This window comes from Platalea leucorodia, assembly GCF_965183815.1.
Source record: "Platalea leucorodia genome assembly, chromosome: 6".
Taxonomy (NCBI): Eukaryota; Metazoa; Chordata; class Aves; order Pelecaniformes; family Threskiornithidae; genus Platalea; species Platalea leucorodia.
The window spans coordinates 30,187,413-30,215,196 of NC_138828.1; the positions used below are offsets into that span (position 1 = coordinate 30,187,413).

The window sequence follows — 27,784 nt, forward strand, 5'->3', positions numbered from 1 at the left end:
TAGCTGTGCCGGGGGAAATATCCTGTCCAGTCTTGTCCTCCTTATGACCGTGATTTTGGTATCCAAATAGAATTCAAGTACTAAAATGTGTCTGTGTGAATAGCACGTGGTGTAATTCTGCTTGCAGACTCTTCAATAAGATGATGATACAGATGTGTTAAAACTGCAGGGAGTTAGGTTTTTACAGCACAGGTAAAGTGCAGGTTTTCTCTGGATAAATGGAGGTTCCCCTCCTCAAATGCAATGTTACTGGGAATCATGAGAATTAAGTGAGGAGGTCTTGTCTAAAAGTGATTGTTGTGAGACCAAAACCCACATATGCCATTAGGTATGTATGATCAGAGCCTGCACTTTGTTGGTAGGGAGTACCAAGGCACAGAGTGGCCTCTCTGTAGGAATAGGGCTATCCAGTACCTTTTTAAGGAATTCTGTTTCTCTGCCATTGAGGCTTGTTTCTGAACATAAAGTAAGTATATCACTGGACTGGCCCTTCATTCTCAGTTTTCTTGCAGGTTGCTTTCACATGGAGAATACTTGACTTGTGGGGAAAGAAGGGGAGAAGAGGAAATGAGGAAAAGGAAACTCTTGGGTTGATGCTGATTAAAATCATTGGGCAGATGAATTACTGCATAGTGTTTATGACTCTTTAACTACTTTGGCAGTTAGAGATTAAGAAGTTCAGCTTAAGGAAATAGTAAGTAATAGTTTGCTATTAATGTTAGTATCAATTTAAACCTCTCTATTATGTGCAGTGAAATGCAGTATGTGTCAGTAGTTAAAAGACAAGTAATTAGTACTTTATTTCTATACACTGTTCTGTTTAACTCTTACCTTTTTTCCTTAATTTCTGAGAGAGTTTAATCAGAAAAGTGGGTGAGAGAATTTAAAAGGACTCCATTAAGTAGGGGCAAAACTGGGACAATTTATGCCACTGGGTTAAGTAGCTCTATTTAATATTTATCCAGTTTAATATGATTTCCCTTTGGGACTGGAGTTGCAGTCCAGGATTTGCAAAAGGAAAGAAAACGGGGAAAAAAAAAAAAAAAGGCCCCCATCTGCTTTCACAAAACAGGACTAGCTTGCAGTGTTTAACAGCAATCCTTCAGTCTGAAAACAAACAAATCTGTTGGAGTAGGCAGTACAATATGTCCTTTTATACTTGTTTTTCCCCCTTCCCAAAAATGTTAATTATTTCAGCATAAAGGGATAGCAGCTACAGATAAAACTGGTATCTCCCTCAATAATTGACGTGCTGCTGTGTTACAGTGGTGGCCTCCTAGGGAAAGATGAGGCTAAGTGTTGCCTTCTAAGTCTGTCCAGTCATTTTTGTGTCATTTGCTAAACATTTTGAATTGGACTGAGAATCATCACATTTGCTTTCAGCTCAGTATGTGCACAGCCCCCAATGAACATTTGGAAAAGATAATTCCAAGACACCAGAGTGGTGATTATTTGCAAACCCCATCCTGAGCCCACGCAATGTGTTAGCTCCTCTTGCTGCTTTAAGCACACCCCAGGTACTCTGTATATTCTCCTTCTGGGACTGAGATTGTTCTTGTAAGTGCAGTTGATTTTTTTGAGACTTCACAGAACTTAAAACTGAGCAGTCCCAACTTCTGAGCAGTTCTAATTGTTTATTCATAGCACTCCACTGTGCTGTGTCCTGCAGGCATTTATTGATAAATAGTGGTTTAAATTGGAAACCCTGCCTAGAACTCTCTCTTTCACACAGAGCAATGAGAAACTCTAGTTTATAGTGACAATACCCAGGAATGATAAGCAATGCTTAGCACCTATTCAAGTGGGAATTGTGTCATCAGTGGGAATAGCAGGGGTTTAGTGTCTTTTTGGACTGACTCTGGAAGGTAATCTGTTTGAAATTACAGCATTTAATACTGGTGGGCATGAGGACAATCTCACTCCAAATACAAGCTGTGTGTCAGATGCAGGTATCTGTATGAGAAAGTTTCTTTTAGACTAAGACTGGGCATCTTCATATTCATCTATTTCAACAAGGTCTGTATTTGTGGCTACCTGAAAACCACTGCGTTGTCTTTCTGCTCAGGCAGTTGCTAGGCAGATGGCCATTAGCAGACCATCAAAGCAACTTCAGATCAAGCAAGTCTGGGAAAGGGCCGAAAAGCTCACTGCACACTGAAACACTAAATCTTGGTGGTGTAATAGGCCTGGCTGCTTTTTTGTTGTTGTTGCTTTTTGGTTGGTTTTTATAAAATACTAGCCAGGAGAAGCAGCAAATTCTTGGAGTAGAAAGGCTGCTTGTCTGCTTGTCTCATAATTTGGATTGAATTGAATATATCGGAATTCACATACATATCTGATGTGCTTTACAAGGTTTGGCTCAGAAAGGAGGAGTGATATTTTTGTCCTGTAATTTGGTCTAAATGTCTATAGCATCTTCATGTTGGACAAGAGGTTTTGAAAATCACTGGCAGTTGAAGCAGGAAGTGTGTTTGAAGCAGCTTATGAAAAGTCTGGCTCTCAAAAGGTCTTCTTACCTTCCCTGAGCAAATTGGACAAATCATGTATGCTGGATGGCATTTTGGAGGTGATTTACTGGCCTGGAATCTTAGCAGCCATTTTTTTGCTATTGCTCACTGGAAAGATGCCTGGATATATTCAACAGCAGTTGGTGGTATCTACCGGCTTGGTTGCGCTACCATTTGCTGGCACTGGTATAGTTAACTGTGCTACGTCATTGCCATGCTTCTTTTCCAACGTGCAACACAAGATTGGCTTTTTGAGTTAAGTGATCAAACCCTAAACGGCAAAAACAAAGCATATTGCATACTTTGTACCATATATTATTATAGACCCTTGCATGGGAGTGTATTTATATGCAGAGAAGCAGCAGAGGCCCTGAAAACCTTTGTTGTGGATTTGTGTAAGCATTCAATATAAAGAAATTAATTATCTGTACTGAGGCTCCCCTCCTACCCCCTCACACCATGCTGCACAAAATACACCAAATGCCTTTATATGGAATGTAGCTGCTGCTTCCTGTAAATGTTTATAAGATGTTATTAAAAACATATGTCCTCTCTTCCCACAGACCTTGTTTAGAAAGCTTGCTGCAAGCATGTTGTTTTAGCTTTGCTTGCAAGAAGCAGCATCTGTTGTACTAAAAATGGTAGTTTTGTACAAATGCTTTTGTTGCTCTCTTTTGTAAAGCCAGATAGAATTGGGATCTGCGTTTGCATTGGCTCACTCCCTTGACAGAGAGCTAGCAGCAGTTGTTTGTGCCAACCTCTAGAGATTTTCCTTATTGAGACTAAACTGCAACCCTTAATGTGATTAGCCATCTCTTTTTAACCCTTGGGGCTTAACTTTGGTGCCCAGAAAAATGGGACCTATGTTTGCATGTAGACAGTATAAAGAAATTACCACCCAGAGCCCAGTGGGTACGTGCTGATAATGTACCTGCAAGAGCCTGACCTTTCTGCTCTGTCACTCTGAGCAGGGCTTGCTTGCAGAGATGAAGTCACGTTAGGCCAGGGGCATGCTTGCTACTCCCATACTTGCTCAGCCCCTTTCGACATCAGTGTGAGTACACACCTCTAAGCAGTCAGGGTCAGAAAAAAGTGCCTAACAGTGTCTGCTGTAGAAAAGACATGTAAGTATTGGGTTTTTTCTCATAATGTGCAGCTAGCTTCTATAGATATTAGTGCAGTAAATCACTGTGCTGCTTATTGTGATCTTTTCTTTTACCTTTCTTTGCTTACTCTTCTGTTTTCTGAGTATGTTTTTCTCCTCCTCCCCCTGATATCCCAAAGATGCTGTTTGGATTTCAAAGTGGAGGACAAGCTGTCTTTCAAGCTTTTCTATAGCACCTTTTAATGAACTGAAGAGGTAGCTGTTGAGTGATGCGAGAGCTGCTGTTTTCCTTATATTTTGTGCTATGTGCTGACTCCACAGCAACAGGATTGATTTTTTTTTTTTCCCCCCGTTGCACTTTTTCCTGCTGCTTGCCACCAACTCCCATTATAATACAGATGTTTTGGTTGGTTTTTGTTTTTTTTTTTCCCTTCGGCCATTTAGGCTTCATTTGGTGCCCAGTAGCTGTCCTTCATAATAAAGAATAGTGAAGCAAAGCATGGGGATGAAGGAGCATAACTTGCAAGGAACCAAGGAAATAAAAGCAACCACTGTCCCCCTTCTTAAGTCCTCAAAACAGAATATACAGCAGCTGGTACTTTAGGGGCCATATAATGCTGTAGCCTGATGCTGTGTAGTCATTTTACCTAGGCAAGGTATTTTCCAGTAGAGAGAGTGTGAAATTCAGAGAGATGATTCTATCAATGAAGACCGTCATCCCTATCTTAAGGAGGTAATGAAAGCCTGCCCCAAAGCCTATTCTAATATTTGAGTCCTTTAAATAAATATAAACAAAGACTATAAAAAAGGAACAACAGATGGGGAAGGGCCCAGGTGTCAGTTGGTAGATGGTAAAGCACTTTTGATGAACAGTTTTTATTGGAATAGAAGGCAAATAACCAAGTAGGAGGAATGGAAAAGCAGAGTTAGGAGAGAAGTTTGCGGGAATAGGAACCAGAAAAAAGGAGCAGCAGTCTGAGAAAGTATGCTTGAATTTAAGCAGTGTCTGGAGATGGAGATCTGGAGTTCATCCACTGCTGGAAGCCAAGGAAATTGCTGCAGCAGCCTGGTTTGCTTGAGGAGATACTGTATCTTCAACAAGTCCTAGAAATTGAGTTCAAACTTCACAAGAAGAGGAAATGACAAGGGCTCAAGATAGGAGGAGGGATGTTCCCTTGCTTGGAGAGAACACTAGAGCCCTGAAACCGATTTGAATTGGAGCTGCAGTTTTATTAGTGTCCAAATGAAGCATCCTGCCTCCAACCAAGACACCACCCTTTTCTAAATCATTCCTTCTTGGTTGGTCTCACCCACCCACCCTAGTGAATGGCTTCTTGTACTCTTAAGCATGTATTCCAGCTAGAAGACCTGCCTCTAGCACAGCCTTATGTGCCCTTGCTTTTTTCTGGGATTCTGCCAATGAAACTCCCTAATCTTCTGCAGGCAGATGGCCAGCAGCCAAGTTCAAAATGTGTTTTACTCCGAGTCCATAAACACGTAGCCCTATTAAGTGTGTGCAGAAGCAAAAATTTGCATAGGGTTCTTAAAAGTTTTATGTTTTGTTCTTTGGGTAGTGTGTGATCCAGTGGAATTTGGGAGTGGCATCTATCAGATGCCTTTGAACATTCAGCATATCTTCTCACATACGTTTGGTCTTACAGTTCAGTCCACGTGTCATCTCTCTTGGTGGTCTACAGAGAATTGAATGGTCTGTAGCACAAGACTTTTTCCTTCTCTTACTATTCTCTTTAGAAATACTTGAATGTCTTTGTTCAGGTTCACAGACTAGATTTTAAAAAGACATTTAGGCACTTAAAGATGGAAAGCACATGACTAGATGTCAATTCCATAGACTAAACAACTCTGAAAATCTGTTTTATAGGGCTGGATAGACAGAAGAGTATCCATCAGGAATCACTGCCAACCAGGAGATGTCAGTGAGAGAGGCATGTCTATGCGAGAAGAGAATGACGTAGCCAAGCAGTAGGGAGAGAGAGCAAGAGGGAATCAGGAAGGGAGAAATGAGCGAGTAACTTGCAAAACACTAGAGAAGGAGAATAACGCCATGGAAGGTGGCCTGGGCAGAGTGAGGTTATGAAATAGCTGGAAGGCTGCATGCAAAGCACAGCAATAAAACGTCAGCTCCCATTTCCATCAGAGGTGACAATAGGAGGGAAATAGATGGAAAGAGAAGGATTACACAAACTACAAAAAGTACTTGGCTTCTGGAAAGGACAAAATCCTTTATTGTATCAAAATCAGTTAAAATTGTATTGAAGACTCTTCCATGTAAACATACTGTCAGAGAGTTAGTTTGCCATGGGGCTGATAGGACCACCTCATTGCAAGTGACAGGAGTGATGGTAGTCTCACAGGACAACCCAGTAAAATTTGATATGCATGGCAGAAGTTAAACGTTTAAGATCATGAACTGCGTCTTTGCTATAGCAGTACAGCCCTCGAGCAGAATTACTGTGTGACTGTTTAATTTCTCTGTACCCACTGGGGCAATGTTCATCTCTGCCTCCCAAGGGTGTCCTGCAAATGGCATGCATTCCTCTTTTGTGTCCTGTTCCATCTTTGCACGGTAGGATTATAGAGGTAAAGGTAGAATTGGCTTATCACTGTGAGTATGCAGATATCACGGAGTTATCAGTAGAGTTAGTGTTTAGTGCTCCTGGCACCTATCTGTCTTGTATCTAACGGGTTGAATTTGGAAGTAATGTGAGCAAAGGGATGCCTTTAATATAACTTTTAGAAGTCAAGCCTGTATTTTGTTTTGAGGTGCTGGTTTAAAAATCCATGTGTTGAAATTGTTTTTACTAGCTATTCTTTCATTATCAAAAAATGCCTGTAGTCCCTGCAGTTGCTGGGGAAAAAAATACCTCACTGAATAATCTAAATATTACAAGAGGTACCTACTGAGATGAAAGCCTATAAATACAGAATTTTCTTTCTCTCCTGTCACAAGTATGGTCCTTTTATTTATTGTCCCTTTGGGTCTTAATTAATGAAGGGCAGGAGGCAACTGGCATACCTGTTTAGTGTGGTTGTGAAATCATAAGATATCAACTATGGGCAGCTAATGTAATAAAGTGAAGTTCCCCAATGACTTTGAAAGTGCTCAGTGAAATCAAATTGCTTGCAGATTCTTTACGAGACTTTAAAAAACGAATGTTACAAAAACTGTGAGTAAAAATCACTGGTCCTTTTTTTTTTTTTTTTTTTTTTTTGCTTTTTAACCTACAGATATTGAAGATGTCAAGAAGCACAAACCGGGTTACCTTGAGGCTACAGCTGACTGGTTCCGATTATATAAAGTCCCTGATGGTAAACCGGAAAATCAGTTTGCTTTTAATGGAGAATTTAAAGACAAGGTGAAGATAATCCAAAATTAAAGATGCATCTTTCTGTCATGTGGCCTCTTTAATATCTCCTAGAATTTTTGGAATTGTAAAGGAAGAGGTTTAACAAAAAAAAAAAATTTATATGAGGGATCTTTGACTGCAATTTATTAGGCTAGGAATAAATAATGTTTGCTGTCCTCCATTTTATTCAGGGAAAATGCATAGGTTATTAAAGGAAGTCTGCAAAAAAAGTTTAGTCCTAATCCTGACGAGACTTACACAGGCATTTGTATGTTTGTAGTGTTTTTTTCCACGGCATTTTCATTCTCCCTGTCAGAGGAATGAGCAGATTGTCTTTTCAGGTATTTTTTCAGTCTTGATTGATAAATTTTCCTGACATTTTTTTAAGGCTATGCAGTTTAAGACAGACAATAGGTTGCAGATTTTTTTGTATTTGGTATTTGCTCAAGGTGTGCTTTTTCCTGGTACTTCTGTGTAAAAACATGTGAGCTGTTTTTGGCTTGAAGGCTAAAAAAATATTTTTCCCTTTTTTAGAAAAAAATGAATGGCGTTTTAAACTATCTACAGTAAAAATGGCAAGCATTTGAAAGGAGAGTGGACCTGGGAATAGACCTTGCTGAAGAAAATACCTGGATTTTTCCAGAGGAAATTGGGTGTGATTTGAGTAAAAATGCTTTGCAAATAGTGTATTGCACACTCTCTGTAGACTATTTTTGGTGAAGAATCACAGGTTCCTAATGAATGATGTCCATGTGTCAGCTAGTTCAGCCTTGCAGTGTGCTATCAAGGTTATAAAATGCTTTCTAACCAGCACAGACAACTTTACATGTTTTGTCTGGTTAAAGAGATGCCCTGACTCCCCTCTGCACTAAAACTGTCTTTTAAATCAATCAAATGTAGAGTTGGAAGGCTTGATAACGTGATCTTTCCCCTGTTCTCCCAGGAACTGCTCTTAGAGATTTTCCCGCTCTGTAAAGCAGCGTTGCTCTGTAGTGACAGTTTAACGGGGTATATCCCTGTCAGGCCATTGGAGTTCAGGCTTGAGGCACTAAATACCCCGAGATAGCTGGTTTGGAGCACTTGAATAATTCTCAAGCATTTCTAGAGACCCAGGATGTGGCAAGGCAGCCGTGGCTGTGCTCCAGCAGCTCTGGTGAAGTTCACAATGTTCCAGTGGCATTTTGCCAAGTCACTCCTTGTTAGGAAATGTGAATGTTCTGTTGGCAGCTTTTTGCAAGCCAGTCTAGATATCATCATCTGGACACTGAGGGCTTTATTTTTTTGAAGCTTTTTCATACCCACCCCCAATATTACTTTTGTTTTTAAACAAACAAAAACTGTTAAGCAGCTGATACGTTATGTTCTTGCAAATGCTTAAGTATATGGTTGGGCAATTAATGAAGTAAATGCAAATTTTGCCACTAGAGGGGAAACTTTAACTCTGACCCTGATGTGCACGCGTAACAGAGGAGTCATAGCTCACACACTTTGTCCCATTTGGGACCTGGTACAGTTTTCTACAGCTGTAGGTGTCTGCTTAGCATCTAGTGCTCATTTCATTTTTTTTGTGCAGCCTTCGTGTTTTCTGGCTGCAGACTGAGGTAAAGTCCTGACTGTGTTGCCAGTGCATTTGACAGATAGTGAAGTTTGTTTCTTTTCATAAAAAAAGGGTGTTATATTTTCCAGAAGTTTAATGAGGCCTCGAAGGAGGCCCCTTAAAATAACACACGAAACAGTATGTTTTAATAAACTAGTTTTGTAGCTTTTTTCTGTTTAATAACATTTTAAATCATAAAACTTTTCCTTGATGTAAACTAGGATTTTGCTGTTGAAATTATTAAATCCACCCATGAATACTGGAAAGCTTTGCTTCATAAAAAAGCTGATGGAGGTACTATTAAGTGGTAAGTATCCAGTCACGTCTTTTCCTCTTTGTATTGTGCTAGTACTGGTAGTATTCAGCATGTGGCAGCTGTGCGTGAACTGCTTAGATTTTTTTTTTTTTACTTTGAGATGACAGGAATACTCGTGGTTTTGACTGATCGTTAATTGATAGACTATGATTGACTAATTGCATCTTGTGTGATGCTAATTTACTGGTAAGTGGTTCCAAAAATATATTGATTATATAAAAGTGACATAGATTACTTCAACTTTTGAGAAGTGGCCCCGGAGTGTTTGTTCGGGATCATTTTGGGAGAATCTCAGTATCCCATGCAAATCCTCTTGTCACTGTTTATTCCATCCTTCCATGCTGCATTGCTGTGATGGAAAATTCTTTTGCAGCTTAGCATTCCATATTTTTTAGTCGTTCTCTGGAATCAAGGAACCAAATGATTGTTCTTTACTAGCCTTTGACCTGATCTAAATTAAAATGGACTGTATTAAGCTCTCTGGACTGGTTTGCATTGGCAGTTTTGCCACCACAGGCCTTGAAGAGCAGGCAGGTATCTTTTGCCTGGTGCTTTCCAAGGGCTGTAGATTGCCATTAGCTAAACCAGAGGGCAAAGGCTTTGGAGGAAGCTGTGCTCAGATAGTCACCTTTGTCTTCTACTTTACTGGGAAAATTTGACTTTCTCTTTCTTGGAGCTGATTGAACACCTTAGCAGTTAGACAGGTTGATAGTTCTACTTCAGCATGGCAAGAATACTGTAGGATAATATTCAAATTTTGGTCTTGATCATTTCAGAGGCACTTTGAGTTTCATGTTGACAAAATTAAAAAATAATTAAAATTGCAGTCTTGCTTTGAGGAATTGAACTTCTTGCCATTTACTGTGTAGGACCTTAAAAACTCATGACCACACTCACTTTTGGTGTGAAAGGATATGTATTCATAGGGAAAAGTTTCTGTGAAGTATTTGGTCCCAGAGTTTGTCTGCTGTCTGGAAGCAGTACAGGTGTCTGCTGCTTTATGTAGGAAAAGAATTTTGACTTGTTTGGGTTTTTTTGTTTTTGTTTTTTGTTTGTTTTTTTTCTTCCCCTTCTTGTTAGATACTGCAGGCAGGTTACTGCAAACCAAGGGTGGCCAACCTTCAAGGCGCAAGAGACAGGGAGATTTTCACACCATCTGTGCTAGCCATCTAGGTGTTCTTCAACTCCCTCAGGAAGTGCCAGTTTATCTCTGCTGGCTTTTTGAGGGGATTTAGTTTAACAGTGGTCCTCTGAACTGTACCCAAGTTAGCTGCCAGAAACACTGAGCGTGAGCACTGCTTGCATTAATACAGAACGTATAGCCTAAAAACCCCTTCAAACCCAAAGAAACAACACCCCTCCACACCCCTGTTGCCTTCCAGCCATTATTGGTTACTTCGTGTTTTTGACTTCCTCATTTTTTGCAGATACACATTTCTGAGCTCTATATATGAAGGTGTTTTTTTTCCATAGGTACTTAATTGCGTGTGTCTCTTTTCCACTGATTGATAAAGCATGGTTTTAATTTTATTTTTCAGCACAAATGTTCTGGTGAGTGACAGCCCGTTTTGTTGCAGTGAGGAGGATGCCCGATCGATTGTGCAGTCGGTAAGGATAATATTCACTTTTTTCCCCACCCTTTTTTTTTTTATGTGATTAGTAGGAAAAGAAGATTCAGAACTCCAAAACTGAAATAAAGTAGCTAGACTGAAATGGTCCTTAAACAAAAATGTAAGGCATAAAGTAAAAGGAGGAGCACAAAGATTGTGGGGAAAATGTAAGCATTATCATATAAACCTTTCATTGCAGTGGTCCAATTGTGCTTTCTGGCAGGTTCATTACTGTTCTGGTGGGGGTTTTTTGTTTTGGTTTTTTTCCCTCCCTTTGCAGTGCTGTTTCTTCTGATCCTGAATAGCAAGATGGACTGCTATTTGTATCTAGCCTGCTGTCTTCTCTGACTCCCCTGTTGCCATGAGTTACCACCCAGTGTTAGAACTCATTGACTAGCTGACTGTAGTCCCTAATCACTAAAGGGATCCTTTGTTTGTCTACTTGCATAATTAAATGCATTGCTGTAAGAGAGGGGGGTGCTTTTTTACTGTTTCTTAAAGAATGCCTGTCATATTCTGAAAATTAACATAAAATTAAAACATTCAGGTTTCCTGTTCAGGCGAGAAAAATGTCCTGCAGGTCTGATGCTTTCATGTGCAAATGCTAGTGGAGGAGAATTTTTTCCATTTTAACATGTGCTAGTTTGGATGCCAGAAATTAAGCAAAGTTACCAGAAATTACATGGAGAAAAGTACCCCCAAGTATTACCTACTTTTTTTTTTTTAGCCTATGCCGTGATTGAGCCTGTGCTCATGACCACATGAGCATGGCAGGTATTTTGCACATGTGCCTGGCTGCCTGGGCGGCCAGTGTTTTGCCCCAGTAGTCACAGTAATTATGCAAGTTCAGGTGTCAAAGGAGATGCCATCCACTGTCTGTGCAGTTAACATTCCAACAGCGTTTCTAGTAGGAATGTGTTGTCCTGGGTGGTGTTTTGTCACAAGCAAATAAGACTGTCATTTGCAAAGAAAAGTTGGTTTAAGTCATAAAGAAGTGTCAAACCTAACTGTTTTTCCTATTCAGGTCTCTTGCTTTCAGCACTTCTTTAAAAGTACCTTTATGGTTGCACTTGTGAATGTTGATTAATGGGACTGTAAGTTTTAAATGAAAGAAAAATTCATTTTGGAATTCAAATGTGTTTTTAGACATGTCGGGCAAATATTTACCTCCTCTATACTTTCACATTTAGAATAACTTTTTGTGAGTGTTTAAATGCAACTAAAATTTCAAGTTCAAATGTATTTGGATGGTGACAAACCTGCAAAGGAATATTTCCTTTTGCTTTCTGTGCTGTTTGTACTTTGAAGCATGTGGAGTAAATATTTATCTGTTTAAATCAGCAGTATCTATTATTTTGTCTCTTAATAACAAATCAAATTTTTTTTCTGTCATTTTGGGGGGAGGTTAGTAAAACCAGTTCATAAAATAGGTACCTTGAATCAAACTTTAATGTCTTTTTTATTATGAGTGCTTGCCTTCTTCTCAAATATTGTCACTTCCTGGCTTTTTTGTGCCTCACTTTCTTTTTTTTTTTTTTTTTTAAGTGATACTGTTTTTGTGAAGTTGTCATCACATATTCTTTTCCATCATTCTGTTTCAGTTCAGTCTAAGTATTTTAATTGTGTCTTTGTAGGCTACTGTCTCTTGGTACTTTTCAGACAGGGAAAAGATGCAATACTCTTAAATACTGTTCATACTGCATGCAATTTCCAATCTACGATAACTAAAAAAAGTAAAATGCTCTTGAAATATGAATGGTGGACAGTCAAATTCTAAATATAAGCAGGGAGGTTGATTTGCACATTTTAAGCAGTTATCTTTTTGTCTAGTACACTACACTGCCCACTTCGGTTGTCAGGCATTCATCTCTTTCAAACTGAAGTGAAAGTACGTGAGTGTTGGCTGCAGAATTTTAATGGCTGTGGTAATTTTAAATGAAAGCTGCCTATGTCTGGCCGGCTGGCATTTTTTTTGTTTGTGTGTTTTGGTTTGGGTTTTTTTGTGTGTGTGGTTTTTTTTTTTTTTTTTTTTTTTAAACTAAAAGCAGATACATTTTCTTCTAATTTATGTCCATCTATTAACTTTGGGATGAAAACAGAAGAATGAAAGCTGAGGTAGAGATTTTGTATGCAAATACAGTGAGAAACATATTTCAGCTACTGCAAAATTTCTGAGCTACTTGGGCAGTCAGAGCTGATTCCTTACAATTCTGTTTCCTGGGTCAAACTCCAATTACGGAATTTTTGAGTGGGTGATAATTGCCTTAAATCAGGTATATTGCGTTCTCAAAAAAAACCCTCAACCCCCTCCCCCCCAAAAAAAACCAAAGGGCAACACTTAGTATTGTTATGAACTAATTTTTGTGGTGAGCACGAGAACTATAAAGAACCAAATGGAAAACAAACAAATCCTTACCAAATGCTTACTCAATTGTGCACTAATCAGAATTTCATATAGATTTTGACTGGGTAGTTCCCAAGGTAGTCCTGTTGATTTCAGTAGGATTTATTGTGCTGTTGTTTGACCTTCCATTATTTTACAGATGTGGGACTAGAATGGCTTGTCTGTGTTGGGGAATTTCCACTCCACTGAGTTAGTTTCTAGATGATGGGCACGTGTACTGTCATCTGTATTGGTGGCAAACTAGGAATGGTTGTACAGCTGGTGAAGTTGCCATGTCCACTCAATCCCAAAGAGACAGAAGATAATCTGTGCATATGGGAGCACATACTGAACGTTTGAACCAGCCAAAATTACACCAGCCCCTTGCAACTACAAACCCAGTTGAGTTTTAACACTAAGTGGTGAGAATTTCTAGTGTTTTCTAGCCTCTGAAAATTGTTTCATCTCTCTCTCAGCTCCAGTGTTAGTGTATGTTGAAAACTAAACCCAGGAGGAGTAGATCTTTGTAGCTGAATGTGTTAGTGCTAAGATGTACTGTTTATTTCAGGCTTTTAAGTGTTGCCATCTGTAAAACTGACCAGGACAGCCAAACCTTTGTTTGACATTAATCCCGAGAACTGCTCGCTCACTTGCTCTGTGAAGAAGCTGCTGAGGACTTTGCAAGTTGGAACATCTCCAAGACAATCTATATATAGCTAGTAGAACAGTGTTTCTCAGACTTACCATATAATTCTTCCCTTATAATACTGGAAAGTGAACTAGGAAAGCTTTCCTAGATGAGGTCTCTTGTGATAAAATGCAGAACAATGTCTTACAGGGGAAAGTATTTGGCTTTGCCTGATAATTTAAAAGATCTCCAATGAAATTTGAATCTGTATACTTACTAATGAGTTTCAAATAATTCAGATCTAAGCAGGAAAGTCTGTTAACTGCTTTTCTCCCTACATATTTTCTGTGAGGACATTTCCATTTGGGACTTAGTAGAAGCAGAATTTTTCTGTTCAGTGACGAGTTAGTTGTGAAACGAAAGATTGGTGGGGTTTTTGCTCTGGGTTTTTTTGAGGGTTTTTGTTTGGTTGGGTTTTTGTTTTTGTTTTTTGTGGTTTGGCTTTTTTTTTTTTAATTATTTATTTATTTGGTGTTTTTAAATGGTGTTCCAAATGAAAGAGTTGCGTAGCGAAGAGATTCCTGGTTCGGTGGGATGAGTTTTTGATCTGTTCCTGGTAAGAAGGTGCTAAGTCCTTATCTCAAAATCTCTGAGCCATTATCCCAGAAGTGGCAGGCACCTGCTTATACATGGTGACCACTGTTTTTCCCTGCTTTATGAGATAAAGCTTTGGTTTTACTGGAAAGAGAGGGGATGGTCTGGTGTTAAGGCCTGGAAGATGCTTTCCATAGAGCACAAGAGCTCTCAATCCCCATGCATAAGAAATCAGGAAAGGATGGCAAGAGACCAGCATGGATGAGTCAAGACCTGCTGGTCAAAATAAAGGCTAAGAAAGGAATGCACAGAAACTGGAAGCAGGGACAGATGTCCTGGGAAGAGTATAGGGACGTTGCCTGGTTGTATAGAGACAGGGTCAGGAAGGCCAAGGCATGGCTGGAGCTGAACTTTGCAAGGGACACAAAGAATAATAATAATAAGGGCTTCTATAGGTATGTCAGCCAGAAAAGGAAGGTCAAAGAAAGTGTACCCCCTACCAATGAACATGACTGGCAAACTGGTAGCAATGGCCAAGGAGAAGGCTGAGGTACTCGACAACTTTTTTAACTCAGTCTTCACTGGCAATCCTTCTGTCTTAATTGGAGAGATATAGATTTGATGGGTGGACTGTTTGGTGGATGAGGAGTTGGTTGGATGCTTGCATCCAGAGGGTAGTGGTCAATGGCTCGATGTCTGGATGGAGGTCAGCGATGAGTGGTGTCCCTTAGGGGTCCATGTTGGGACCAGTACTGTTTAATATCTCCATCAATGACACAGACAGTGGGATTGAGTGCACCCTCAGCAAGTTTGCAGATGACACCAAGCTGAGAAGTGCAGTTGACGTGCCTGAGGGACGGGATGCCATCCAGAGGGATCTGGACCAGCTTGAGAAGTGGGCCCATGGGAAGCTCATGAGGTTCAACAAGGCCAAGGGCAGCGTCCTGCACCTGGGTCAGGGCAACCTCCAGTATCAATACAGGCTGGAGGATGAAGGGATTGAGAGCAGCCCTGCAGAGAAGGATTTGGGGGTACTGGTGGATGAAAAGCTGGACATGGGCTGGCAATGTGCTCTCGCACCCCAGAAAGCCAGCCATATCCTGGGCTGCATCAAAAGAAGCATGGCCAGCAGGTCGAGGGAGGCGATTCTGCCCCTCTGCTCTGCTCTGGTGAGACCCCACCTGCAGTACTGCGTCCAGCTCTGGGCTCCTCAGCACAGGAAGGACATGGACCTGTGGGAGCGGGTGCAGAGGAGGGCCACAAAAATGATCAGAGGGATGGAGCACCTCTGCTATGAGGAAAGGCTGAGAGAGGTGGGGTTGTTCAGCCTGGAGAAGAGAAGGCTTTGGGTAGACCTTATTGCAGCCTTTCAGTACTTAGAGAGCTTATAAGAAAGATGGGGACGGACTTTACTAGGGCCTGCAGTGATAGGACAAGGGGTAATGGTTTTAAACTAAAAGAGGGTAGATTCAGACTAGATAAGAGGAAGAAATTTTTTACAATGGGGGTGGTGAAACACTGGAACAGGTTGCCCAGAGAGGTGGTGGATGTCCCATCCCTGGAAACATTCAGGGTCAGGTTGGATGGGGCTCTGAGCTACCTGATCTAGTTGAAGGTGTCCCCGGTCATTGCAGGGGAGTCGGACTAGGTGACCTTTAAAGGTTCTTTCCAACCCAAATCATTCTGTGATTCGAAGACCTGGATTACATTTGTCATACTGGCACATCCTTTCAGACCAGCCACATAACCCCCCTGTGCAGGTAATTATTCTGGGTAAAGTGGGAAAAAGAATACTGTTTTTCCCTTCCCTCCTCACAGGCTTTGACCTGCTCTTCAGTGGATCGAGCCCTGTGCCTGCTCGGAGGCAGGCAGGCTGGCGAGGGAGTTTCACACCAATGCAGCTCGGTCTGGGTGCTGCACTGTGCCAAGCCCAGCTGTGCGGCTTCTGGGTCAGTTTGCCTGCCTGCAGGGTACTGCAAAGGTTTCATTAGTGGCTCCACTGCCGTGAAGTAGTGGCAGGAAGTTTCCACCTGTTGGCGTGGAAGACACGGGTGGTCACTCTGCAGCTTTGTTCTCCTGAAGCTTCAAACAGCTGTAAACCTGCCTTCGAGGTTGTTTCTTGTTTGCATGGTTCACCTAAGTGGTTCCTCCTGGGGTTATCTGCTTGGGTAAACATAGTTGGGGTGGGCTTGTGTCATGGCAAAGGCCAACATCCACATGTCTTTTGCACTTGATTGTGTGTGTGAGTGTGGCAGGATTCCTTGTGCTGAGATGCTCTCTGCTTCTTTCCCATCAGTTATGTCAGTTGGAAAACTTGTCTGTGAGGAGCTGACGGAAGGGCAGTAGAGGATTGTTGCTATGCAAGTAACTAGCATCCTCGTCATGAGGCAGGTTGCTTCCAGCTGGTGTTAAAACTGACTTTAATTTTGTCCTTTAAGTAATAGGACAAGATATGCTGTGTAATACTGTGATTGAGTAGTGGTGTATCCAGCTTTGAAATGGACCTGGACTTATATTTTAAAATGATTTGTCACTTTCCACAGAACTGAATCTTACTCTGTCAAAATGTGGTTGTAAAAGAGTTTAATTACACATTTATTTAAAAATGTTTGCATATATGTAATGTAAATTGTGTGTGTGTATATATATTCACATGTGTACCTTTATACTGAAACACGTATAGTAATGTAATTGGAAAGGCATTTTTACTCTTTAGTAAGTAAACAGCAAATCCTGTTATCCTCAAAGATAATACAGTAGGAAAATCCCCTTTACAGTAGGTAAGATGTTAATCTATCACTCATTATTAGTGTGTTTGTTTTGTCATTTATGAGCAACCAAGAAATTTGTACAGTAGTTACGGGGAGGGGGGAAGGGAAAGTCTGTAAGGTAGAGCATTGTCCTGTGGGGGCAACAGAAAGTTCTGTTTTTATTAATATCACTTGACTTCAGCAGTAAAATAGCTTTGAGTTTGGGTACTACCTGTGAAACTTCAACTAAACACTGATATGTTGGTTTGTTTTTTGGTTTTTGTTTTTGTTTTTTTTAGGCACCAGTGTCTGTGAATGGAGATTCTGTTTCCCCAGAAGGTATGTTTTTCCCCAGATGCCATGCAATTTCTTTAACTGTTTGCTTTAAAAACTGAAATAAGTACTGTTGCGTTGAAAAAAGGTGTTCTTGTGCACAGGAGAATGATAATGGTTACATTCTGTCAGACTGCAATGCCTGTCCCCTGTTAAATAGAACATGGGCAGAAATTCATGGATGGTTTGTGGGAGAAAATTACTTTCGAGTATGAGTGAAAGTGTAGTCCACATAAAAAGATGAGAAGACTAAATTTTTCTGTCACTGATCATGGAAGGCAAATGCATGACCTTTATCCTTTTTAAAGGAGAAAGGTTGCTTTGCCTTAGTTTTTGTCATTCCTCACAGTAGCTAACTAATCAAATAAACAGCCCCTTTTCCTAAAAGTGACATAACCATAGTTAATTTTCAAGTGTAAGTTCTAAAGACAAAATTCTCTCTTTCACCGTTATGACTGTTTATCATGTTAACGGAACGTGTTTTTCATCAAGAAATAAGAATGCATCCTACATTTTCATTTTTGTTAACTACTTTAAAAAGAGAGAGATTTTTCTACTGGCGGGAACTGTAGAGAAGACATACGTGCTTTTTGAGATGGAGGGAGTTACAGAAACACCGAGAGAAACTTAGTCATGAGTTGAGTTCCAGATTGTTTGCAAAGTAACATCTGTGTAGTCCATGTCATGGGAAAGCAAGTTGCATTCCATTTACCCTTATATGGCATGCCAATAAATAGCGTTTATTTACTGAAGTATTACATCTCAGACCTCTGACTGACAACTGAACATAATCTGCCTGATCTCTGATGTTTTCCAGGGATGGTCACGTCAGTGTTGTAACTTGTTGCAGGATTGTTTCAGCCAAACTGTTGAAGTGAACAGATGATATTTTGAGGCTGTGCTTTACGTAGGCTGGGGCTAGAGCTCACCCAGAAGTATTGTTATGGGAGGAGAGAGAGCTGAAAGGGCACAATGTTGCTTTTTCAGTTGTTTGTGTCTGGCTAGTTGTATAGAACTAATGTCATTCTTGATGTGTATTTTTTTTTTTTTAGTTGATACCTGGCACTTTTTTCCAAAGTGATCGTCAAAGTGTTCCGAAGCTGCATCATGAAATCTTAAAGCCATCCCTTTTTTGAAGACAGGCAAAAGCACTAATTGTTGGGTTCCTGTTGAAGAACTTTTCAACTTGTGTAAACCTTCTCTCATGTAAATAAACACTGACATTATAAAGTGAATGTTTCCTTTCTATGTCTGTCTGTGTGCAGGGTGGAGCAGATGGAAGAGGACTTGCTTGCTTGTTTGTTCTGAATCTCAGAACTCCAGAATTGCTCTTTAGCCACTCATGAAGTGTAGTATCAAATGAGATGGGTGATAAAGTGTTTTTAACCTTGTTCTCCAGATTTTTGAATAATCCAGCCATCAGGTACATAGAAAACTGTGTTAATTTGTATTTTAGGGCTTGTCTGGCCACCCTGACTGTAATCTTTTTCAAGTAGACAATAATCTTTATGTAATAGGCTTAGCAGTTTACCATATTCTTTAATATGCAACTGTGCACTGTTTCCTGAGTTGTATTCAGTGTTGTGCCCAGTTGTCTTTGCACACTTTGTAGAGTTATGAGCTGAGCATACTTGCTTTAAAAAAAACAAATACAACTTCACTCCAAAGAGCAATTCAACTAGGAAGGGCTAATGCCATAACAATTGAAGTAAGGATGCATGTGTGCTCTCTGTACTACATCCTGTTTTGATAACTTGTGTGTTTCATCACACAGGAAGGACTTTCCTTATGGAAAGCTTCCATTTTTAGAACTGTGTATGCCTGAAGGCTTTTGATAATTCCTCATTGAGTCAGACGAGATTAATAAAATGTGTAGAACAGCTTTCTGCTTTCATGGTAAAAATATCTGCCACTTTTTCTACTGCAGGGTCATATCTGACCTGTCTGTACCCACAGTGTTCATTAAAAACAAAATCAAAAAAAAGCCAGCCATTAAGTAGAAAGAGAAGAAATGATAATACAGACAGCTAGCTCTATCCAGCTTGTTACTGAGACCAAAGGTGAGCGTTGTCTGCTTTGTGTGATGACTGAAACAAAAGGTTAGTATTGATGACACATGATGGAAATGGAAGATAAAGAACTGAAAAAGTTAGGCTGTGGCTTGCCATGGAGGACTAACTTTTCCTTACAAAGGATAAGTTATTAGTAAGAAAGCTTTTGCCTTTGGGAATGTTTCTTTGATTTTTAGGAGATGATTTTCCTGGTTTAGAGACTTTCCTCGAGAATATTGTCCAGTGTATAAGCACCAGGCACTTGGGAAGTCTCAGCTTGGGCACTTAGGAGTAGATGGAGTTCTGTCTGCATAGAGTTTTGCATTGTTTTATACACAGAGTTTAGATGTGGTATGAAAAATGCAACATAAACCTCAGATATTAAGGTCTACTTTTTTTTTTTAGTCAAGAGATATGTTACATCCAACATACATTTACGGTACTGATTTTCCATACTTTATTTTACACTTTAGAATTATAAGTACATGCAGCATTATACCTATAGATATAATAGCCTTTTTTTAAAATAGAGTAAATGTTTCCTTAGTGTGTTGGGTTCCTGTGCAGCCTCTCAGTATGAGATTACTCTGGTTAGAGGTGAGCTCTTGTAGACTGCAGGGCAGCTGCTGTATTTGCCCGTGTGGTGGTACACCTAGGAGGCTTACTGTTTTGTAAAGTGCTTAGGGACAGCTGGACAATGACGGGCGCTGTGTAAAATCAAATTATCTTCCCTATACAGTCGTCACTGCTGTCCTCTTTTTGATTTTTTTTTTTTGAGACATAGAATGAAGTTGCATGCATATGAAAAACAAGTATTGATTACAAACATACCCATGCTGAACTATCGTTTTTACTTCAAATAATTTTAGTAGTGTTTTTTAATTTATAACTGTATTGATGGCATGTGGTTAGGAATTCAGGAGGAGAAATAAATTTCTAGATCAGATTAGAGTTTGTGCAAGAAAATAACAAATAGTACTTGGGAAAGCTGAAAATTGAGGTGATGGGAAATGCCCAGTACTATCATAAATTTGAAAATGTTAAAATATTTCTTACATGTAGGGCATATAAAGAGATGACCCTTGTCTTCAGACTACTTTCAACATGTGTTTATATACATTTTCTAATGATTTTTCCCAAGTGGGATAAAAAGATGTACCATTACGTGTAGCCTTGCTGCTAAAATGTACTGAATGGTACTGACGTGGATTTCAGAAATGAAGCAGAATGAAATAGCTGTGGAGGGAATGTCTTCTAATAAGAGGACTAGGGGGATGGGACAGAGAAACTAGAATATGTTTTTCAGATCTCCTCAGGAAAAACAAGTCTATGCAATAAAGACCTTTTTTATTTTATTTTGGCTTTCTTTGCAGGCTAGGTCTTCTGTTTGTCTGTATTTATATGCCTATATTGTAGTATTTAAAATTGGTTTCATTGTAGTGGGAAGCTTAGAGTAGCAGTGTCCACTTCTCGGTAGTTTTATGAAAAGAACTTTTTCATATCTGATAATAATATCTCCTGGAAAGATGTCTTGGAGAGAAATAAATATCTTCCCCCCCCCCCCCCCCGAAATAAATCCATCTTAACTTTATTTTCTGTGTTGAATATTTAATACATATATGTATATATTTCTTTCAAGAATAACTTTGCATCTCAGTTTCCTCTTTTTGTGTGTTTTGGAGAGAAACCTCACTGTTGTGATGGTGAAGGTTCTTTTTACTGACATGGAGTCCACACTTCAGTCTCCCCAGTCAATGGGGTTTGAATTTTACTTATGTGGAAATAATGTTCATTATTCTTTAAAGTGTGAAAATAAAAGGAGTGTGAAAATAGTATGCTGTCTTCACTGTTAGGATGTTATTTTCATGCTCTTAATAGCAACGGGCATCCTCTGAAAACCCCCAAAAGAATAGAAAGTAATTCTGAACTGTGCTTGGGAGAACTGTTCATAGATGTTATGCAAGGAGGGTGCCTTACCATAACTTGCCTGTGGTTGCCACTTGTGTTAACACTTGAGAGCTATGGCATGAAGCAGTCCTAAACTGACCAAAGTATTATTTCATGCTTCTCTTTGCGTTTACTGGGATTGGATCTTTTTAATGGGTTGTAGTTCAATTTTAGTATGGTTAAAAGGCAAAACCAATATTAAGTCAGTAGGGTGAAAAATTTTTTTTTCTGCCCTTGCTGTAAAGCTTAAGGTGATTTCTTACCAGGGTTGATAACCTGGGTTCCACCCCTTGAGGACAAGAGATCTGGGATTTAGAGAACGAAGAGGTGAAAAGTTAGCTAGAAGAGAACAGAAAGAAGGGAAGACAGATCTAGGAGGTTCAGGCAAATAAAAGTAATTAATAGAACATTAAATAGGAGTGACTGAAATGCTTTAAAACCATTTTTCCTAAATATTACAGCAATACGTAACAACGCTGATTTCATGCGACTGGAGAGGTCAATAGGATGCATTTGGCAAGGAAGAAGAACATTTACCTACCGTACAGAAGTTGGAATTGCATCCCCTAAGTGCCTGGAAGTAGGACTTTAATCTTTGGTCTCCTGAGCGGGGGAAAACAAAGGAAAGCAGCAGTTGTATTTATTGTTGAGTTGACTTTCTGGGTTGTGCAGAGCAGACCTGGGCGCTCAGCACTGATCCACACGCAGCCTTTGATTTCTCACAGCTTACTGATCTGTGCAGCAGGGTGCTGGATGTATGCAGTGCTCTCTTCCTGAAGCTACAGACGGGGTCTAGAGGGTAGACCAAAAGAAGCCCAGCTCACTGCAGTAGCTTGTCACTTTGTGATTATTTGTCGACTTCGGCTAATTAATTCAATGCTAATTCTTGTGGCAGAAGCTTTTGAGTGTTCTGGAGCTATGGGCAGAATTCAGATACTGCTGCATGTTTTCTCTCATTCTTGATCTGACAAGTTACAACTGAATCAGTCTTATCAGTGATTCAGTATGCTGAGTCAGCAGTAAGATTTTTGTTGGTGATTTGGTCTACTGTAAGGGTCAAAAAGGGTTTCCCTTTGTAAGGGAAAACGCAGAAACCGAAAAGAATTGCACTATTCTGTGCATGAAGAATATGTGCCAGAACACTGCTGCCTGTTAGCTTTTTCCCTTAGAACATCCTCATAAAGTTTCTAGATTCTTGACAGATGTCACCAAGTTTAATACTAACTTTTTTGTTTATTACCTTTGGAAGAAGAATACTAGCATTACCCAGGTATTACAGCACATATGCAAATTTATGTGTTCAGTTGCACTCCTTGTGGTTTTCTTCTGTACATGCATTAATGCTTGCCTGGAAATTAAGGGGGGTTTTTTCAGACCTGAAGTGTTTTGTGTTCAGTGTTAATAAATCAGTGAATGGTCCTGTAAGCTTCTCTTTTGGGATGAAGACAGTAAGTGTAGTCACTGAAATGGCTGCACTTTGTAGCTGTTGTTAGCTTTATGCTCATTTATTGGTGCGTACGTATATCTGACTGCTGTCTGCTGCTGTTATACCAACTACAGGTTTGGGTTTTTTCTTAAGCATTTTGTATTTCACATTTTAAATATGCTGAAGAGTAAATATCTACCTGGTGTCAAAAGCCCCGGGTTGGAATACAAAGAATTAACTTTAAATTGTGCTTTTCCATAGTGTACGTTGCAGGCTTGGGCAGACCACGTAATCTTTATGCTACCTGTAAAATGGGTAGAAGAGTTTCTTCTGTGAGTGGTCTGATTTTTACCAAACAGAGACCTGACGCTTCCCCAGCATTGAGAGGGGAGCTCCTTCCAGTGTCTGGGAAAACCTAGGGTTCAGCTTTCATTCAGCTTTGTTTACAGTGAGAAGGTTAGCTAGAGCGACAGGCTTTCTGAAGGACTTGGCTGAAGATGCAGGCTTTGCTCGTCAGGCTGATCTGCCCGAGGGTTGTCTGATGGCATAATTACCTTAAGAGGGAAAAGAGCATCAATGGCGGTGAAAGTTCAAAGTGTAAATTGGCGTCTTTGTCCTTGTAAGTTCTGCAGGAGACTAGACTCAATTCTTAAGCAGGTCTTTGAGTCCCCTAATGGCCTATGCGTGGTGTTTCTGGAGTGCAGAAAAGCCAATTTCAAAGCCTAACTCGTGACCACCTGGGAGTTCTGAGCATTTTAACTCTAAATCATAGGAGGTCTGGGAACAAAGCGGTTTAAGAGTCGAAGTGAAAATATCCTGCTAGTTCCTGCTATTTAGAAGACCTACTATGTGGTAAAAAAAAAAAAAAAATCACCTCTAGCTGAATGGCGTTTGGCAGCCTGCTCTCCCTGGAGAGCTGGGATGAGAGGGAAGGCACGGTCAGGTGAGGACAAAATTCCCCCGATAGAGCTGTTCACTGGAATTCACTCCTTGCCTCATCATTGCCTTGCTTTAACTAGATTATTTATTCCTTGTATATGATAATTTGGGAATCAAAAATTTAGGAATTTGTAGGCCTTGGGCAGTTTTCTGACTTGCGCAAACCACATAAACCTCTCTCTCTCTTTTTGTGTCTATAAATAGAGACAGTATCTGTTTATGTTACAGTAATGTTGTGGGCATTAGTTGCTTAAAAACTTTAAACATCAAGGAAGCCTTATTACAAACAGATGTCTCTCTGACCCTATAGGTTGGCAGCACAAAGCTGCTAAGTGTTCAGACAAGAGGAGTGTTGGAATCCTGTCAAAGAAACTTTCTGTAGCTCTGTGTGTGTGCAAGGGAAATCCTGCAAGAGAAAAGGAGTCGGGGTAAGAGCAGGGCAGCCGAGCAAGGGTCGTTGTGAAGTGCATATGAAAAGAAAGTTGTAGCTTGTCGTGCAACTAACGGGCAGAGCAAGAAGAGAACGAGGGGACCCAAATGAGGGAAAGGGAAATGGCGTCTCCTATCCAAACACGAGAAGAGATTTGAGATTCGTGTTTCTGCAGACCTCAGTGTCGTGAGAACAGCTTTGTCTGTTATCTACAAATCATGTACAGGTGTTGCTCCCCGATTATGATAATCTGCTTTGTAAAAGGAGCGCTCTGATTCACTTAGCTCTCTATCTTGAGCTGGAATGGTTTGTGGGACCTCCAACTGAAATGCAAATTAGCCTTAGATGTCTCCTTTCAATTCACACTTCTTGGAAGAAGTGACACAATTCTTGAAAATATCATAATGATGTTTCTGTGACGTGCAAGCTCTTTATTACATACGTAGCATAGCTAATCTGAATCATACCAATATGCTTATGGTCTGCCTGAAAGTGTAACGTATGCAAGTTGCACAGCGTGTGATATTTTTCACTGAATGCGTGATCTGGTGATCTCATGTAAAAACAAAAGTTATTTTTTCAGAGAAGGGAGAAAAATGGGGGGTGAAGTGCCCTTTACCAGGAAGGGGCCAAGCAGACTGTAGCAGTTAATGAACATATGCACACCAGCTCCTAAAAGTTCAGGATTTTTTTTCCTTTTAACTTAAAAGCCTGAGCCCTTTCCAAATATAGGTTTATTAAAATAAGCGTAGCAAAAATTGCAACTAATCATCATAAAGAAACATAGTGAATAGAGGTAGCTGACTCATTTCCAGTTTTCTTCTGTAATAATCGGTTTTTGGTTTCTGAATGTTCAAATTGTAAATTTTTCTATTTAAAAATGCCTATTTTTAAGTTCTTCATTTTGAAACAAGGTTGCACTGAACTCTTCTGACCCATCAACTGATACAGAGTATCCATAAAAATGAACTGCTCATTCTGTTTAAGAACTAGGAAGCTATTTTTCCTGATTTTAAAGATGCTATTTTCCAGAATATGAATAATGAAAAAAACCTCATTTTGCAGCCATAATCATTTTCTTCATCTATTAGAACTTGTTGTAATCATGATCAGAGAGCATTGTAGTAGGTACATCGAAATATACGTAGTACCTCAAAGAGCTAACAATCTAAGTAGAAAAGACAGATAAGAGATGGGAGAAGAATTAAATGCTATTCCTGCTCTGATACTGAGAGAACTTGAGGAGCAGTGAACGTTAGAGGGTTACTCGGGCAGTGGCTGCTATGTAAAGGAGGTGAACGCTACAGAGACTTATCCTGACCCTTCAACCTCTATACTGTAATATCATGGTGTTACTGTTTGACAAACACTTTTATTACTTATTATATGGAGTCATAGTGGCTGTTCGTAACACAAAACAGTCAAGTAAGCAGGACTAAAGTTTAAGTGATAAACTTAGTGTACCCTAAATATTAAAAATGTAGGATATTGGGACCTCTGATCCATGCTGTTGTATCTTAATGTCTCGATGGTTTACACACCGCATGTTGCTGAGGCCCAGAAAAGGAAGCCTTATATTCACAAAGGAGAAAAAAGTAAACGAAATGCGACTCACCTTGAGGAAGGTCTTTTCCCTGGACTAAAACCGATCTGTTGTGTCCATTTGCCAGCTGAATCCTAGAGCTTCCACGAATGACACCAGCCAATGTGTATTTCTCTAATGTGCAACCAAACTGTGAAGAGTTATTGCCTTCCAGGAGTTAAGCTAGCATCGCTTGAGTTGTTTTCACAAACCCTTTGAGCTGGCATTTGGAGATTACTGACCTGCACCATGTTACTGTAAAACACTTTTACAGCGTTGACAGAGAACTGTCACCTCACAGCTTGTGTCAGGGATAGGAGGTTAAAATCCTTTATTACATGAAGAAACTTCTCCATCTAATGCAGACCTACTGAGGTCTTGTCTTTCTGCTTGCTTCCAATCTTGTCTTGTTGATGAAAGTGTAAACTAGAGGCAATTCCTTTGGCAGGGTGACTGAAAGTATTTGTGTGATGGGACTGTAGCCATTTAAGTTGAACTATTCATACAGTCCCAATAATTAACTATATTCATTAGTAGTTTTCCATTAATAAGGAATTCTGGTGTAGGAGCCTGTGTATTTGGCTTTTTATTCAAGCTGATGATGTTTGTTTCACTGAAAGTGCGGTGTTTTGACCATATGTTCAAATGTTAACATGTTTAATGCCAGCAGCAGAATATTTACATTAAAGGACATGGAGCCAAGTTAAACTCAGTTGCAACTTTATTAACTGGATTACAGTATTATCAGCAAAAACCAGCTGTGATAATCAATTGAGTGATCTCTTGCTTTTTTTCCTCTTTAATTTTCCGAACAGGCTCAGGCAGATCTGCCCTTGTTGGAAGTTGTGCTCTAATTACTATCTTAAGCCCTAGTGCAGCAGGGTAGAGGGCATTCCAAGAGGCATTCTGCTCGGACCCGAAACCCTTGAGAGGGAGGGATAGGAAGGTAAGCATATCCAGGATTTTATTCCATACTCCCTCCCTCTTGTCAGGGGACTAGAAAATGTTACGTGCTTTCTTACGACAATGCATAATTTAGCTATGTTAAATTAAGCAGTAGTTCTGGAAGAGCGATTTTACAGGTAAGACTGAGGCGGTTGAGTAGATTGTCCCCAAAAGGCTGTGGATGCACAATATCTAACTAACTGTAGCAAATGCCTCATGAGGCTTCCATCTCTCAGATTGGGCTTGTAAAGATTTACAGTTTTGATTGTATAACTGAACCAAGGGCATTTTGATAGAAATGGCTAACGAAGGGATAACCAGACCAAACAAGTCAGCAGATTTGAGGAAGTGGTAACTCTGAGCAAGGCATGGCGTGAACGGTTAGTGATGGACGTCTCTTCTGCTCTGCTGCAGCCAGGGGAAATTGTCTGTTCATAGATGGTGTCAGAACTGGGGCTGCGATGCAGGAATAAAAATCTCTGTGCTTTGTTTTAAACAGTAAGGAACAGGTCGTTGCCTAGCGGAGTCACAGCTAGTGGTAGGATGATGTTCTCATGAAGCTCAGAATTTGAATAAGCATTCAGCTGTCAAAAAAAAAAAAAAAGAACCCAACCCCCTAACAACAACCTTGAACCCTGGATGTTCATCATGCCAGTTTGGAAAGAGGATGAGAAAAGTCTTTCTTTTTACGGTTCCCCTTTCCATCTGAAAAAGAGAACCATCTGAGGAGCACAGAAAGGAGAAGTTCAACGACACTTTTATGGTTTGTTTGTTGGCAAACTCTAGGCCATTTTTTTGTTGTTTTTTTTTTTTTTCTTTCTTTCTTTTTTTCTCTTCCCCTTTCCCCTTCCGAAGTTGTTAATTCTAGGTAGGCCCATTCCAGATGATCTTGGAGAGTTAGCATCATAGTATGACCCAGCCACAAGTGCTTTCTGCAGAAGATGGACCTTCGGCATCCCATGTGTTTTGTATGCAATATGGCTGCCCTCAGAGGAGTTCGGCCTTTTTGTTGAGACAAGAAGGCAGCAGAAGGGAGGGGCGCACAGTGGGGAATGAAAAGCTGAGGAATTTACACAGAGGAAAAACTAATCTGCCCCGTGGGATTAGGCAGCAACGGAGCTGTAGACAGTTTTCTCTTTGCTGAGCTGATGTTTCTGAGGCTGGGGATGGTGGGTGTTCAGGCAAGGTGAGGGCTTGTGCAGTCATTTTTGGAGAGCACAGATTTGTGGGACAGAGTGTTGGAACCGGAGCTGTCTGGGTGCTCAAGCTGAGA

General features: G+C 40.1%; 1 protein-coding gene across 2 annotated transcripts in view; it reads left to right on the forward strand.

The window, feature by feature from the left end:
• The window catches only part of PPA2 (inorganic pyrophosphatase 2), a 38,485-nt gene extending 19,377 nt beyond the window's left edge, over positions 1-19,108 (forward strand). The window contains exons 8-12 of one of the 2 annotated variants that reach the window (XM_082316152.1): positions 6,862-6,989; positions 8,799-8,884; positions 10,432-10,501; positions 17,158-17,197; positions 18,244-19,108. In XM_082316152.1, coding sequence (XP_082172278.1) covers positions 6,862-6,989; positions 8,799-8,884; positions 10,432-10,501; positions 17,158-17,197; positions 18,244-18,272 — 353 coding nt within the window. In that variant the 3' untranslated portion in view covers positions 18,273-19,108. Of the gene's footprint in view, positions 1-6,861; positions 6,990-7,514; positions 8,885-10,431; positions 10,502-17,157; positions 17,198-18,243 lie in introns of those variants that run through there. The other variant, XR_014228643.1, reaches the window with a different exon arrangement.
• Positions 19,109-27,784: the final 8,676 nt, after the last annotated feature.